General features: G+C 43.7%; 1 protein-coding gene across 3 annotated transcripts in view; it reads left to right on the top strand.

Moving 5' to 3' along the window:
- LOC121491954 (sulfotransferase 1C1-like) overlaps positions 1–11212 on the top strand; it is a 44524-nt gene extending 33312 nt beyond the window's left edge. For all 3 annotated transcript variants that reach the window (XM_041757138.1, XM_041757137.1, XM_041757139.1), the window contains exons 4-8: positions 3109–3206; positions 6382–6508; positions 7512–7606; positions 9238–9418; positions 9649–11212. In XM_041757138.1, the coding sequence (XP_041613072.1) occupies positions 3109–3206; positions 6382–6508; positions 7512–7606; positions 9238–9418; positions 9649–9761 (614 nt within the window). In that variant the 3' untranslated portion in view covers positions 9762–11212. The remainder of the gene's footprint in view (positions 1–3108; positions 3207–6381; positions 6509–7511; positions 7607–9237; positions 9419–9648) is intronic.
- Positions 11213–15275: the final 4063 nt, after the last annotated feature.

The raw sequence follows: 15275 nt of genomic DNA, 5'->3' as shown, positions 1-15275 counted from the left end.
TTAGGGCTGGCCCCTAGGCCCCAAGAGTATAGAGCCAGTGCCTTGGCATGTTGGTACATCTTGACACTGATCAGTGCCCATGCCACCTTTACAAGTGTTTTACATTTAGTGGGAAGCTGGCTACTTTCCTCGGCACTTTAGTTGGTGCAGGTACCAGGTGCTCAGGTCATTTGTATTAGGCCATTAGATTTTGTACAGTACACACCAGGAGTGGGACCATGTTACCCCTGGGGCCAGGGAACAAGGCTCCACAGCAGCAAGGTACACAGTGACAGAGGGTCCACAGGCCCCAGCCACTCTTGCCTTTTTGAGGGGCCACGACTTCCCCAGTGAGGGCATCCCTATCATCCAGGTTAGAACTCAGAGTCCTAGTGCATCCCACAGGCACAGCCAATCAAGTCAGGAGAGTCTCCTCTTAGGGGCACTGCATCTCTATCTGGTCTCACACTTGGGCAAGGTCTACAACTCACACGTTCCCCTCTATTAACTAAGCAACAGACCTTGTGAAACTCTTAGCCAGTTGTCCCTAACAGTCAGCAAGTGGGTCTGTGCTAAGAGCTGAGAATCACACTCAAAGTCTAATACTTAGCAAGTGCGTACCCCCTGGGCATTAATGAAAGGAAAACACATCTACATGCAATTAGCAATACTCTTGAGGTTTGATAGAACTCTGGTTGCTTTTGGGGGAGCTTGTGCTTTTGGGATGGGAACTTCAAGCAGCCTCTCTGAATGGATGTATGCAATAGCACAAAGCAGTGCACAAAGTCCAGTAGGCAATGGACTCCTACCACCTGAGAAAGCCAGTCGATAAGCCATTTGCAGCTAATATTCATTTCTCATTATCAAAGGGAAACTGACTCAGTCTTACCCTGCTTGTGAAGCCAACTGTGACTTTGTTAAATTAACATTTGTTAAGTAGAGCCCCAGGTGGGCTGGTGAGCCTCAGTTCAAGAAAAGACCACAGGGAATTGAAATAGAGAGGTTTACTACTCCCAGGTCTTGGGGGAAGCACAGGGCATGTCTCAAGGTGCCAAACAGAAAGATGAAGACAGGATGCAGGCAGAGAGACAGGACCTGGGACACATGCCCTTATTAGGGTCCACAGAAGGAAAGCTTTGGGGTTTCTGGGCTAAATCCAGATTGGTCAATTCAAACCAAAAGGAGCAGGGTTTAGGTAAACTCTGCAGGGGTCTTATCTAAGGGAGTGCCCAAGGGAAAGGTCCTGGGAGGCAAGGAAAGGTCCTGGGAGGCAAGACTGTTGATCCCAGGGCTATTGGGGAGTTTCTGCAGGCTGTTGTGCCCCTGGGCATGAGCTGGCAGGAGGGGCAGGGTCAGCTCAAAGCCCCTGCAGGTCACTTAGCCACACAGAATGGATGACAGGGTAGCAATATTATGGAGTAGTTTAGCCAAAATCTCGACAGAGGCAAATTCAAGTCTTGTTTTCCAGAAAGCTTTTTCAGGTTACAGGTTTAAATATTAGTTCTATTTCACTGTTTTCATATTCTTCTCAGGAACTGCAGTTTATGTCCAAGTTAGAGCTGCTATGCCTGTCTTCCAAATCAAACACCTTCTCTCTGACCCTTTTTACTTATTTATTTCCTCACTGCCTGTCTCCTGGTTGTCTCTTTCTTTTTTTCCAACACCTTATATTAATTTTTCTTTCAAACCTATTCTTCATTGTCAACCTTATGATTTAATCCTCACTTATGTTATTGTGTCTTTTTTCTTATATTTTTCTCCTGATTTCCATTGAATCTCTTTTCAATTGTCCCCTTTTTCTCTTTTTGGGGGGAGGGGGTGAGACATCTATTTTGGTTCCTAATTTTCATATTTCTGAGATATTTGTTCATATTTCCAAATGTTTGTTTGGGATATTTAATTAAGTTTGGAGTGTCATGTTACAATTTTTTTTAGGTTTGTAACTGGGTTTGAGGGTAGCATTTTCATCAGGTTAAAGGCCTTGATTTGCCTTTCCTGGTTTTTATAGTAGTTTTGTATTCATGAGATCTACTTTTTTCTGTTTTTATTAATTTAATTGCCCTAGTTCCTAGTTTGAAAGCACGCTCTTTTCTCTGAGCTGTCCTCTGCTGTGCAGTTTTGCTTACAGGTGGTGTAGTGGTGGACAGGGAGGAGGAATTAGCATGCCGTTTCTTTCACTTCTGCAGGATTTTTAATTTTCTTCCTTATATTTCCTTCTTTCCCATCACTGCTGGGTCTCTAGGGGTGCTTCCCCTTCTCTATATATCTGATTCTCCACCAGAAGTTGTACTTCTCCAACCAAGGCTGCCACTCTGCCTCCCTTGTGAGCCCTTCCCCAAATCTGATGCTTTGTGTGGCCAAATCCCAGCCTGCATTTGGTATTTTAACATTCAGCATTGGGCATTCTGTTTCCAAGGAAGATTTTATCTGTTATCTAATTATCCCTTGCCTCTCTTCTGCTTTCCACAAAGTCTGTTAAGCCTCCCCCTCTATGGCTTTCCACACCCACAGACTAACTGATTTCCAGTCCTGGCTATCACATTTACTAACTTGAAGATATTATTTGACCACTGTAAGGCTCAATTTTTCATCTGAAAATATATGCCAGCACAGAGCACAGTGCTGGTGTTTGACTGGTGGCTATTGCTACTGGTCTGTAAAGGTTAAAAGAAAGACTGAAGCTATTCACATGGAACTGTTAGCCTTGTAGAACTGGCCAATAGCCCTCCTCCCTTAAGAGGGATGTCAGCTTTTTTCCAGCTGCCTTTATCTACTTCCCATTGAAGTAACAGAAAAGCCCCAAAGGACAAATATCCAAGTAATTATTGGGGTCAGCAGCCTCTGACCTCCCAACACATCTTTATCCTCCCACACAAGTACAACCAATAACCAGCAAATAAGGAAAGTACCGTTGCCTGCATGGTTTCTAGTACCTCATTAGTGCTTTCCTCTACCTGAATGGACAGTAAAGGTGTCATTAGGAGGGGAGCATTTAAACATATAAGCCATAATTTTAGGCAGGGGCAACTATTTGGTAAATCTCATTACAGATATTTAACAAAATAATAATATTGAATTCATGGAGCTGCTGAAAAGTGTTTAGCTAAGTGGTGTGGCCTTCTTTCCCAGGTCTGGATTTGGCCAAGAAAATGCCTTCTCCTAGAACTATGAAGACTCACCTGCCTGTTCAGTTGCTGCCACCTTCCTTCTGGAAAGAAAATTCAAAGGTATGAAAAGCCAACTTTTCAAACCCAGTTTTGGTCAATATGGACAGACAATGTCTCCATAGAGGTGGAAACAAAGGTATTGAAAAATCAAGAACCAATGGAGGTATAGGGCAGAGGGTGACATTACTCCCATATTCCCACATACTGAATGCTGGATCCAGCTTTCCTTCCAAATATTATTTCTGGGTACATGCTAGAAGGTTTTCAGACAAAATCATTCTAGTTGGTTGCTGATTAAGCCACAGCCAAAAGAGAGCAAGTGGTGAAACAAAGACATATTTCCTGAAGAAGGCGATCATATTAGTTCAAATCATCTAAGAAGGAAAAAGCCAAGGCCAAGGAAGAGAATTTATTTAGGTAAAACCTGTGGAGGGAAAGGTAGAGCAAGACAAAGGTGGATGGACAACCATAAGACCATGATATTACATTGGCAACCCTTAGAGCATATCTCATGGAGCAAACTCCCAGGAACTTTTACACCTCTATGCTCTCCATTTTCAAAAATTTCCATTTATTTTGACACTTCCAAATTTGGATTCAATGTGGAATGTACATCGAATATACCAGTGTTTCTTTTTGATAACTGCTTCACTGGTGAGTCTTAAAGTCAATGAACTATAGAATATAAATCAAATATTGATTTATACACTTGCCACAAAAAGTGTAGCCATCTAGCAGAATCAAATCAAATGTATCTAGCTTGTATCAGCTAGACATGTCTTATCTCTGGGAGCAAGGTACTTTAGAAACCCAGACTGAATGGATGCTAAGGAGGGCACTTGATGGGATGAGCACTGGGTATTATACTATATGTTGGCAAATTCAATGTAAATAAAATATTTTTAAAAAAAGAAAGAAGAAAGAAAGAAAAAGAGAAAGAAAGAAAGAAAGAAAGAAAGAAAGAAAGAAAGAAAGAAAACCCAGAATGAACCCTTACCACTGAAACCGTTAAGAGTTGTCTGTTAGCCAAGATACTCTCTCCTCTGTGCAGTGCTCAGATACACAGTGCAAGTGATTGTTTTTGACTCTCTTTTTTTCTGGACTTCTCTGAGTCACCAGCTCTCCATCTTGCCCATCTCCAAGCAAGGTACAATACAATTGAATAGGATTCCACATATCAAAGCGCTATCCCATTACTTTTTTTAAAAAGATTTTATTTATTTATTCATGAGAGACAGAGAGAGAGGCAGAGACATAGGCAGAGGGAGAAGTAGGACTCAATTCCAGAACCCCGGGATCACCACTGTGCCACCCAGGGGCCCCACTATCCCATTCCTAGATCTGCTTCCCTGAGATTATACCCAGGTCACCTTGACTTGTGAAAACTTCCTGCTTTAGTCACACAGATACATAACTTCACTCATATGTGACTGTTGCTGCTCAAGAAGCAATACTATTACCAAGTGATATTGTGGACTCAATGTCAGAAGACACAATAACATCTTGTTAGTCATCATACTAGCATCTTCTTTTTGTAAAACCAGGCCTCTTAAAAATATAAAAATCTCAATGACAGCACCTCTTTTTATCTACACAGAATTGTGGATTGAATAGGAAGTAACATTAGAGAGTTTAGCCCAAGATTTTCATTTTATGATGCAGTGGTAAGTTAAATAACCATCCCCTAAAGATATCCATGTCCTAATCATCAGAAACTGTGAATGCTACCCTATATGGTAAAATGGGCTTTGCAGATGTAATTATGCTGAAGATCGTGAGATGAGAAGATTATCCTGGACCCTAAATATCAACACAATGATCCTTATAAAAGGGAGGCAAGAGGATAAAAGGAAGACGTAGATGTGACAAATGAAGCCAGGGTTTGAGTCAAAATCCGAGGAATGCAGGTGGCCTCCAGATGCTAGCAATTGCAAGGGAAGAGATTCTCCCCTAACCTCACCAAAGGGGACTAGCCCTGCCAACAGCTTGACCTGAGCCTAGTGAAATCTAGGCTCCCAGAACCATAGGAGAATAAATGTCTTATTGTTTTTTAAGCCACTACACCTGTAGGAATTTGTTACAGCTGCTGCAGAGGACTCACACAGATGGATCAGCAGAAGGTGTATTGGACGTTAGGTCACCCTGGGTCATCTCACTCCCACCACGAGCCACTGAATATGTTCCCTGTCTAGCCAGACTGCCCCTTCACAATTACTCAGACTTACAAAAAGCCAATAACCAACACAAGCATTAAGAAATACATTCACATTATGACAAGATGGTGCAACTGTGTCACATTTTTTGGTTCCATATATGCTCTCATAAATATCAGAGAAAAATTGAGCAATAGAAAAAGAGGCAGAGAAACAGTCCCAGTTCCTGCCTCCAAGGCAGCAGTCTGTGGAAAGGCAGTCAGAAAAGCCAGAGCCTGGGTTGATTGCCTGAGAGGAAAATGTTACTGGGTGAGTGGTTCTGTTGGACACAGAAATTCTGTTCAGTAGTGAGACTTAGGAAAATGCTTGAGAAACCCTTTATGTGCTCTTCTTCCCCAGCTCTGCTGAGAATGCACATAGCAGCACAGGTGGGCATGGAAGTCTGGGCAGTGAATGGGAGAAAGGGAACTGCAGGACAAGAAGCCAAGGGGTCAGCTCTCCCCAGCCAGACCACCTCCCTGCTTTTCCAATGAGAAGAATCATCACAAGCAGCTCCAAAGAGAGACTTAGCACTGCCCTCAAAAATCCTACAATCTTGCCACAAATGAAAAGTAGGAGCAATCATTCATCTGTAAGGCTGCAGCTCATTGTATGTAGAGAAGACTAGACTAGTCAGCTAGGAGACTAAACTTTAGCTCCCCCATGCAATAACCTAGTTAGACTCCTTGCTTAATGCAAGCCAAGAAGGACCTATCCTTCATACACTGGAAAATACCACAGTGGCCTCCTTAGCCTCTAGGAATATCATTGTTAGGGGGACTATAGTATTTATCATGCAAACCAGGATACTTTTGAGGGGGGTGGGGCGTGCTCCTAATCATTATCTCAGACCATACATATACAATGGAACTCTGGCTGAGCAAACTGAAAGATGTGGTCCTCCTGCTCATAGAAAATGCATGCATGTTCAGTTACTCATATGGGATAATCTAAGATTCTTCTAATAACGTGGTCCTGTGCACTGAGCAATAGTATTTGTCTTGTTTTCTGTCTGTCTCAATCCCCTTGCTGGCTGATTTCAGATTATCTATGTGGCTAGAAATGCAAAGGACTGTCTGGTATCCTACTACCATTTCTCAAGAATGTCTAGACTGGTACCTGACCCTGGTACATGGGAGGAGTATATTGAGGCATTCAAAGCTGGAAAATGTGAGTAAAAGGAAATTATGGGTTCATGTTTCCTCATTTATTCTTCACATTTCCTTGTTCACCACTGACATCAAAAAGGAAAGGTTTTCGTTGAATGATCATGGTCATCAAGGTCATGGGAGGATGTGGATGGCACATTCAAACTGGATCATTTGGGGAGAATTTAGCTAAGAGACTCTTTAGAAAGCTATGGGCAGAGTTTAAGGAAATAAACAAGTGACAGTGCAGCATTCTGTGGTGAGCACCAACAGGGTGCCATTGCGTCCTGAGAAAGGACAGAGTCCCTTAACAGTAGCTGAGGCCTTCAATAGGGGAGAGTCCACCACTCTCCCCTAGTGAGCCAATAGGAAGGGCATCAGGGATATAAACACACCCTTCTCACTCCTGCCTCCAAAATCCTCTCAGTGCCTTCTACCGGCAAATCCCAGGTGGAAGCCTGAGCACAAAAGAGCCCATTGACAGGCACTTGGCAGAATGAGCACTGGGTATTATGCTATATGTTGGCAATTTGAACTCCAATAAAAAAAAAAAAAGAGCCCATTGACATAGTCCCTAGAGGTCAACCTCACGGGGTGGAAGAAGGTGAAGGGCCAACAAAAGATACCCAGTGCACCTCTCTTCCTCCTGGTCACCATTATAGAGAGTAAAGATGTCCAAATATCTGGTAATTATCGATTTTTCAGAGTGAAAATCTGCCCACAAGGAGACAGTATTGCATAACACTAACCTAGACACAATGCAGTGATACCAGGGAAAGAAAAATCATGAGCCCTGGCCACTACACACTATCTCATGTGGTAGTACATTCAAGGGCAGGAATATAAACCAAGGAATCCAGGATACTTTTTATCATCTCCTTAAATATTAAAAAGTCCTTGTCTTCTGCAAATAGGACTTCTGGCCAGGGTCTGTGTCTTCTTTGTCCCTTTTATTTGAGATATCCATGCTCATTTTGTAAGTTTCAAGTTGATATTGATTCCCCCTTTCTCCTTGTTCCCTCCAGTGCTGTGGGGTTCCTGGTATGACCATGTGAAGGGATGGTGGAATGCGAAAGACCAGCATCCTATTCTCTACCTCTTCTATGAGGACATAAAGGAGGTGAAGTACAGCACATTCTCCATTAGACTCACTATGTTCTCCAGTGAAGCAAACCACATATGGGACCCTGATGTGTGGACTTGCCCATAGAAGAACCTTCAGTGCAAGTCCTTTCTCTCCATGACACTCTTCCCAACTCAGTTTTATACTCAAAAGCTCTAACTAGTTTCCTGCTCTTCTCAATCTTCTTTGCTTCAGCTCACAACTTCCAGAAGATCCTTCTTCCTCAGGAAATGTCACATGCCTTTATAGTCTAATGAATCCTGATACTCATGAACCACGTGTCTTCACCTGTGAAATGGGTATCATCTCACTTTGTTTCTCACAAAATACTATAAGGATTTATGAGATCACATTCGTAAAGTGCCTAGTTGTGTTCGGTGAATACTCAGGGAGAGTCTCCTTCTCCCCACTCCCCACCCCAGACCCACATCACAAATGAAGTTTAATGCATATAAATGTTGGCAGGATTGGTCCCACATATTGGGACAGAGGACAGATTTCTCCTTTTCTTTTCTTTTTTAAGATTTTATCTATTTATTCATGAGAGACACAGAGAGAGAGAGAGAGAGAGAGAGGCAGGGACACAGGCAGGGGGAGAAGCAGGCTCCATGCAGGGAGCCCGACATGGCACTGGATCCCGGGTCTCCAGGATCACACCCGGAGCTGTAGGCAGTGCTAAACCGCTGAGCCACCCAGGCTGACCGATTTCTCCTTTTCAAGTCATTGTATGAGAAGCATGACAAATTCACTCTCATAACCCAGGTGAACAGTGTCCCATAATTATAAACTACTTATGATGCCAATGCCGAGGAATCTAATCAAAAGTGTAACTCCTTGGGGCACGTGGGTGGCTCAGTCGGTTGAGTGTTCAACTTTTGGTTTCAGCTCAGGTCATAATCTCATGGGTCATGGAATTGAGCCCCATGTCTAGTTCCACACTCAGTGGGTCGACTGCTTGAGGATTCTCCCCCTCTGTCCTTCCCCCTGCTCTCTCGCTCACTCTTGCTCTGTCTCTCTCAAATGAGTAAATAAATCTTAAAAAGAAAAAGAAAAAAAAAAAGCTATAGTTCCTTTTCTGCAACTCAACAGAAAGAACCAGTGCATAAGAATTTGCATTTCTGGGTCAACTTAAGATCTTTGTATTCATCCCCTTACTAGCCTCCTACCAAACTCACAGGCTCTTTTGCCATCTTTTATACCTCAAATATGAGAGTGTCATACCGTGCTTCACCAGCAACATTTTTCCGTCCTTTATACAACCTTTCCTGATCTCTACCAGGAGTCATAATTGTTCTTTTCTTTTTTTTTTTACAATTGTTCTTTTCAACAAATCTCATGGCACTCGCTGTGTGCAAGCAGCACGTTTTCTGGGCGAGGTTTTGCTGTTAGTTATGCTTATATCCATCTCCCTGTTGCAGGGTGAGCCTCCTAAGGGAAGGAATGGCTTTCAACTTTGTGTCATGGCAGCACCTGGGATGGTATAGTGCCTTGCACATAGTCATCACCTGAGGGATAGTTGTTGAATATATTTGAACTGATTCCTTAATTTCCTCTCAAATACTATTGGTCCAAACAGAATATCCTGAAAATCCAAAATTATTTGCTTTGTATAACTGATCTGCATACAGGATCCAAAGCGGGAAATTAAGAAGATTTTGAAGTTCCTGGAGAAAGAAATGCCAGAAGAAATTCTGAATAAAATCATCTATCACACCTCCTTTGATATAATGAAGCAAAATCCGATGGCCAACTATACCACTTTGCCTACCCCCCTCATGGATCAATCTATTTCCCCTTTTATGAGGAAAGGTAAGATTTATATTCTCAAATGCCACCTTGGACTCTGTAGTACCCATGATCTGCTTAGATTTTTCAGTAATGTCTCATGCCCCATTATTCATTCCTTTCAATGACACTACTGCATAATTTTTCAGAGGCAAACTTCCTTTTTTCCCCCCATTCTTGTGTTGGGTCCAAGGATGCGTGCTCCCTCTTCCCTGTACTCTTCTGGCAACTCCTGAGACTTTGCCTTGTTTTAGGGATGCCTGGGGACTGGAAGAACCATTTCACTGTGGCCCAGAATGAAGAATTTGACAAGGACTACCAGGAGAAGATGGCAGGGACTACCCTGACCTTCCGCACAGAGATCTGAGAACAACAGGGGAATCCATCAGTCACGACCTCCTTCGTAGATTTTAGACATTTGAGCCTCATAATCAAGAATACTTAAAACTACCATACCTGTCCTCCAATCCTGAGCTTTCCTGCACTATCCATAGATTCTATGCCACTATAATATACTTCATCCAAATGTAATCAGATCCTGGGTAGATGTTTGATGAAATCAAAATCTGGGTAGAAATTTTAAATTATACTATGTGATTATTTGCATAGACACCTCTTTATTGAGTTGCACTAACCTGGGCACCATACAGCGATGCAGGGTAAAGAAAGATTATGATCCCTGACTGCTACACTCTGTCTCATGTGGTAGTAAATTCAAGGGCAGAACTATAAAACAAGGAATCCAGAGTACTTTTTATCATCTCCCTAAATATTTAAAAGCCCCTGTCTTCTGCAAATAGGACTTCTGGCCAGGGGTTATTGTCTTTTTTGCCTCGGTCTCTTTTACTTGAGACATCCATGCTCATTTTGTAAGTTTCAAGTTGATAGTGATTCCACCCCTCTCTTGTTCCCTCCAGTGCTGTGAGGTTCCTGGTATGACCATGTGAAGGGATGGTGGGATGCAAAAGACACATGGCATAATCTCATCACTAGCTCACAATAGCCTGACTGCCCAGATGCAGAACTCATGAAAAGAGAGAAATAAAAGTGGAACATCAACCTAAGAGAAAGAAAGTGAATGAGAAGCAGAGGAAGAGAAGTGAACACTATGAAGAATGTATAGGGAGAACCAGAGTTTATCCCTAACCATCAAGAATGAGACACAGAGGATGACCCAGCTCTTGGAAGTACTAGGTTATGAGGCACAGATGGTGCTAGTGAGCTGTGCTTGATTCAGGTGGTCTCAAGTTGGATATGGTCTCAAGACCAAAGAGAAAAGCGAGAGTGGGTATGAGTGATGAGCAGCGCAGGACAAACAAGAAACAGTTTACTTCTGAGGCCAACTCAAGGCTGGAAGGCAGAAAACAACTTATATTTCAGATGGGCTTCTTAGAGACAAAGGGGACAAATCCTTAAATTGGCCTCATGTCCCCCAAATAAAACAAAATACAAGCACCACATGCACTTTAAGAAAATCTTAACTACCACATCTCTGGAAGGATCACATTTCATGCTTCTTAAAAAGAGGCTCCTAGCAAAATTGTCAGGACCACCAAATTATTCAGGCACACATATAATCATATTCTGCTTCTTTTTCTTTTTCTTTCATTAAAACCAGTCTCAAGGGGCCCCTGGGTGGCTCAGTAGGTTGAGCGGCCGCCTTAGGCTCAGGTCATGATCTCATGCTCCTGGGGTCAAGACCCATATCTGGCTGCTCAGCAGGGATTTTGCTTTTCCCTCTCACTCTCCCTCCATGCTCTCTCTCAAATAAATAAAAAGCAAATGAAAGTTTAAAATAATAAAACTTGTCTCAAGGAAGCGTGTGGAGTCATTTACACAAGTAGTGCAAAGATCAGCGTGTTATTTTAAAAGAATGGTGGGCATTTGCTTCAACGTGGATGGAACTGGAGGGTATTATGCTGAGTGAAATAAGTCAATCGGAGAAGGACAAACATTGCATGTTCTCATTCATTTGGGGAATATAAATAATAGTGAAAGGGAATATAAAGGAAGGGAGAAGAAATGTGTGGGAAATATCAGGAAGGGAGACAGAACATAAAGACTCCTAACTCTGGGAAATGAACTAGGGGTGGTGGAAGGGGAGGAGGTGGAGGGTGGGGGTGAATGGGTGATGGGCACTGAGGGGGACACTTGACGGGATGAGCACTGGGTGTTATTCTGTATGTTGGTAAATTGAACACCAATAAAAATTAAAAATTAATTTATTAAAAAAAAAAGAATGGAGGGAAGGTGCAGCTTGTGCAAGTGGGTGCACCACTTAATCATAAGATACAGGAAAGTAGCAAGTCCACCCAAGAACAAAGAAGGCCATTTGCATTCTTCCACCATTCTGCTTTCTAAGATAAGCATGAAAATCGTGAACCACATGACAATCCCATGCAGTATCCGCGCAGAGTGTTGAGGTGCTCTGAGGAAAGACTTCTGGATGTCCCTCTGAGAAGCAGTACACATGTTGCAGGTTCTAGAAGCAGGCAGATGGGCAGAGCCAGGACCTGTGGTGGGCATGGACCAGGCTAGCAAGGATTCTAAAATACAGGGTACAGATTTCAGGCAGTAGCAGGAATAGAGTCCCCAGCCAGAAGAGTGGCTAATGGATAGCTCTCCATGCATTAGGTCACCCCAGTGAACCCCTGCACTACCAGGGTCTTGTGGCTAACCAGTTCCCCAGGAGTAGCCATGGGGGGGAGGGGAGTCACGTTCAAGTCCAAAGTTTAGCAGAAAAAGCTGGACCTGACTGGCTAGGGTTTAAGTCCACACCGTGCTCAAAACTCCACAGTCCCTCATGGCCTTAACCAGGAGGCCACTAGCTCCTTCATGAGCTCCAGGAAGGTGGAGAACATCCCTGACCACCACCAGGATCAGCAATGTGAAGCAGGGAAGAATGGGGATGTGCAGAAAGGTGGGCTGGACAAGCTCCCCATACGAGGTTCTGTGCACAGGGTTGGCTGTGACACCCAACAGTAAGCTCATGTGTCCTTCCCGGCACCCTGTGCTCTGAGCCCAGGACACCAACACAAAACATGTCCCAACACTGCCCCTTCAGGTCCCAGGAAGATGGGTGGTCAGGTTACCACCTTGCTTCCAGAAGCAGCAGAAAGCTGCAATTTCCTGCTACAATTGACCACAGGTTGCCTTGCAAGGCAGAGCATTCTCAGGGCTCTCCAGAAGCCTGTGGTATCCCCTGTTTATGGTTGGTTTCCAAAAGCAGACCCTGGAATGAGGATTCCTGTGCGAGTAACTTATTTCAAAAGTGTTTCTAGGAGAGGATCATCAGAGAGTGGGGAAGGAAGATGGGGAGGGAGTCTGCACAGTCCCAGCCTCATCCTCAGGGGCTCCAGGAGAGCCCCTCCTAGAGGCAGGGCAGGGAGCTGGGCTTTCGTTTCCTACCCTCAGTCCTTCCCTGTGGCTGCCCTGAGATATGTCAGCTCCCAAATTCCTGTGGTCTCAGAGCTTCTGGGCAAAGCCACCCCAGTGCCCAAGGGCAAACTTCCTTCTCTGAAGCAGGCCCAGGCCTATAGGAAGGACACACACAGCTGAAGCCTGAGGCAGAGGCTGGTGGTGCCAGTCCAAGGGAATCTGGGCAGGGCACCAGGAGCACTGCTCCATTTCCAGAGAACTTCAGTGAAGAGGAGCCCACCACTGAGTGAAAAGCACACCACTGGGGCAGTGTCACCAAGAACCTTGAGCTCTACATAATTGGACCACTTCATTCTGAAGCTGGGAACTAGGTAGTCGGGGGGGGGAACACAGGGTGAGGACAGAGGCTGATAAGTGTGAGGAAGGATAGCAGTGGCAGTACACGTGGGATTGCTGTGCCAGCTCAGCGTTATGAACCCTGCCTTGGCCTTTGCCACCCAAGCTGGCAGTGTCTTCAACTGCAGGTGAAAGTCCCTCTTCTTTTTCCCCCACATGCTGCTCCCTGACACATTATGTGTGGCCACTCAGGTGGGAACCTCCTGGAACCTGAGCACACACTCTAGTCCCCTTCCATGGGGCAGAGGGTAGGGGGTCCCGGGAGATACTATACAAGTCCTACTGTGATCAGGGGGACAGAGTCAAGAGTTAAGTCTGAAATGGGGGACTGAGACAAGGCTGCCAGAGAAGATGGCCTGGAGGGACAGGGAGAGGGGACGGGAGGGGTAGGGAAAGTGAGCAGTAGAAAGGATTTGTCTGATGATGGCAAAATTCCTAAATGGATGAGCACCACCAAAACTAAAGGGACAAAACACCGCTTTAGTTTCTGGGCATATTAAAGACTTATTAAATACTTAATTTCTGAGAGAAAGCTGAAAAATTTTAAACTTTTCTACTTTCCCACTTCACATTGAATTTTATAATGAAACCTCTTATTGAGATACATACATACATAGATGGTAGATAGAGTTACAGAGAAAAAATTTGAAACCATTTTAAAGTGTATTTGATTGCATGGGCATTTGTTAATGTCTGCATGCCACGAGATTTCACAATAGGGTTTGCCTGGCACATCAACCCCAGCAAGATGTTCCTGTCTCCCAAAGATTTTCCTTTACAAACAGCCTTCAGGCTGGTGTGCAGTTATGTCATCTTTGGGTCTAAAGCTGAAAAAAAAAATACTTTGAAATCATAAAGCAATCTGCACACAAAGCTTCATACAGCGAGCCTATTGACGTGATAAAAGACCTTGGATTTCAGCTTTGTTTCCAAAATAGTGTCATAAATGTTGGCAATCGACAGAAGTGGAAGTCCTCCATTTCTCAGCCACCTGACTCATGTTTCTCGCTCACACTTAAGAGAGCATGGTTACACATTAGTCTGTCAACTAATCCCTGTACAAATATTTCTTTTTTTTATTTTATTTATTTATTCATGAGAGATACACAGAGAGAGGTGGAGACACAGGCAGAGGCAGAAGCAGGCTCCATGCAGGGACTCAATCCCTGGTCTCCAGGATCACGCTCTGGGCTTAAGGTGGCACTAAACCGCTGAGCCCCCCAAATATTTATTAGGAGCTGAGATTCATCATAAGAGAGAGCCTGAAGATGACATGCTTCCATCTGGGTTGGAGGTGGAAACAAGAGAATCATCTAAGGCTCCTTCCGGTCTAGCGTCTGTGAATGTGAAATTCAAATTTGAATATATTCTGCTCCCTTCAAAAACTCCTATCCAATAATTTAAATACCGAGATGTTATGAAATAAAGTTAATACTTAAATATTATGGTGTAAAGTCAATACAGCTTATATTACGAATAAGGGGATGAGAGATGGAAAAAATAAACATGATATGTGTACATAAACACAAATATATTCATAACAAAATAAGGAGGAAATTCTTGTGACAGTTACCATCTTCATTTCTGTAACTGGCAATGTGGTCATGGCTGGTATTCCTAACTACCTTCTTCGACTCCATATTCTCTTTGCCTTCCGCAGGCTCCTCAACAGGTTGTGGTTCTTTTCCTGGTGGGGTGACCCAAACCCCCATTCCTGAAGGTTCTGGTCCATTAGTAGTACTTCTGGATTATATTGCTGCAGTTTTTCAAAGGCCTTAATCAGGACATAGTAACAGTAAGAGGTGTTCTAAGGGAAGTGCCATGTTCTAGACTCTTCCTCACCTCTGTTGTGGAGTAGTAGCAAAGCAACTACTTTCTTTACCTGTTGACTCAGAGGCATGAAAAGCCCAATACAGCCTGTAAGTAATATTAACTTCTAGTTCAATGGTATCATTTTTGAGTCTCCTGGTGGAATCATCCCACCTGTTGAGACTGAGGCCTCTAGACCCGTAGATCATAAACTTACAGGAACAGGAAGCAAAACTTTGCTAGTGGGTCTCTAGGTATAACGGCAGGTGGTACCATTATTCCCATTCCCACCCTCTGA

Source organism: Vulpes lagopus, chromosome 5, assembly GCF_018345385.1.
Source record: "Vulpes lagopus strain Blue_001 chromosome 5, ASM1834538v1, whole genome shotgun sequence".
NCBI lineage: Eukaryota > Metazoa > Chordata > Mammalia > Carnivora > Canidae > Vulpes > Vulpes lagopus.
Note: the sequence above shows the minus strand (reverse complement) of the source record. Positions and strands in the feature narration are given on the sequence as shown.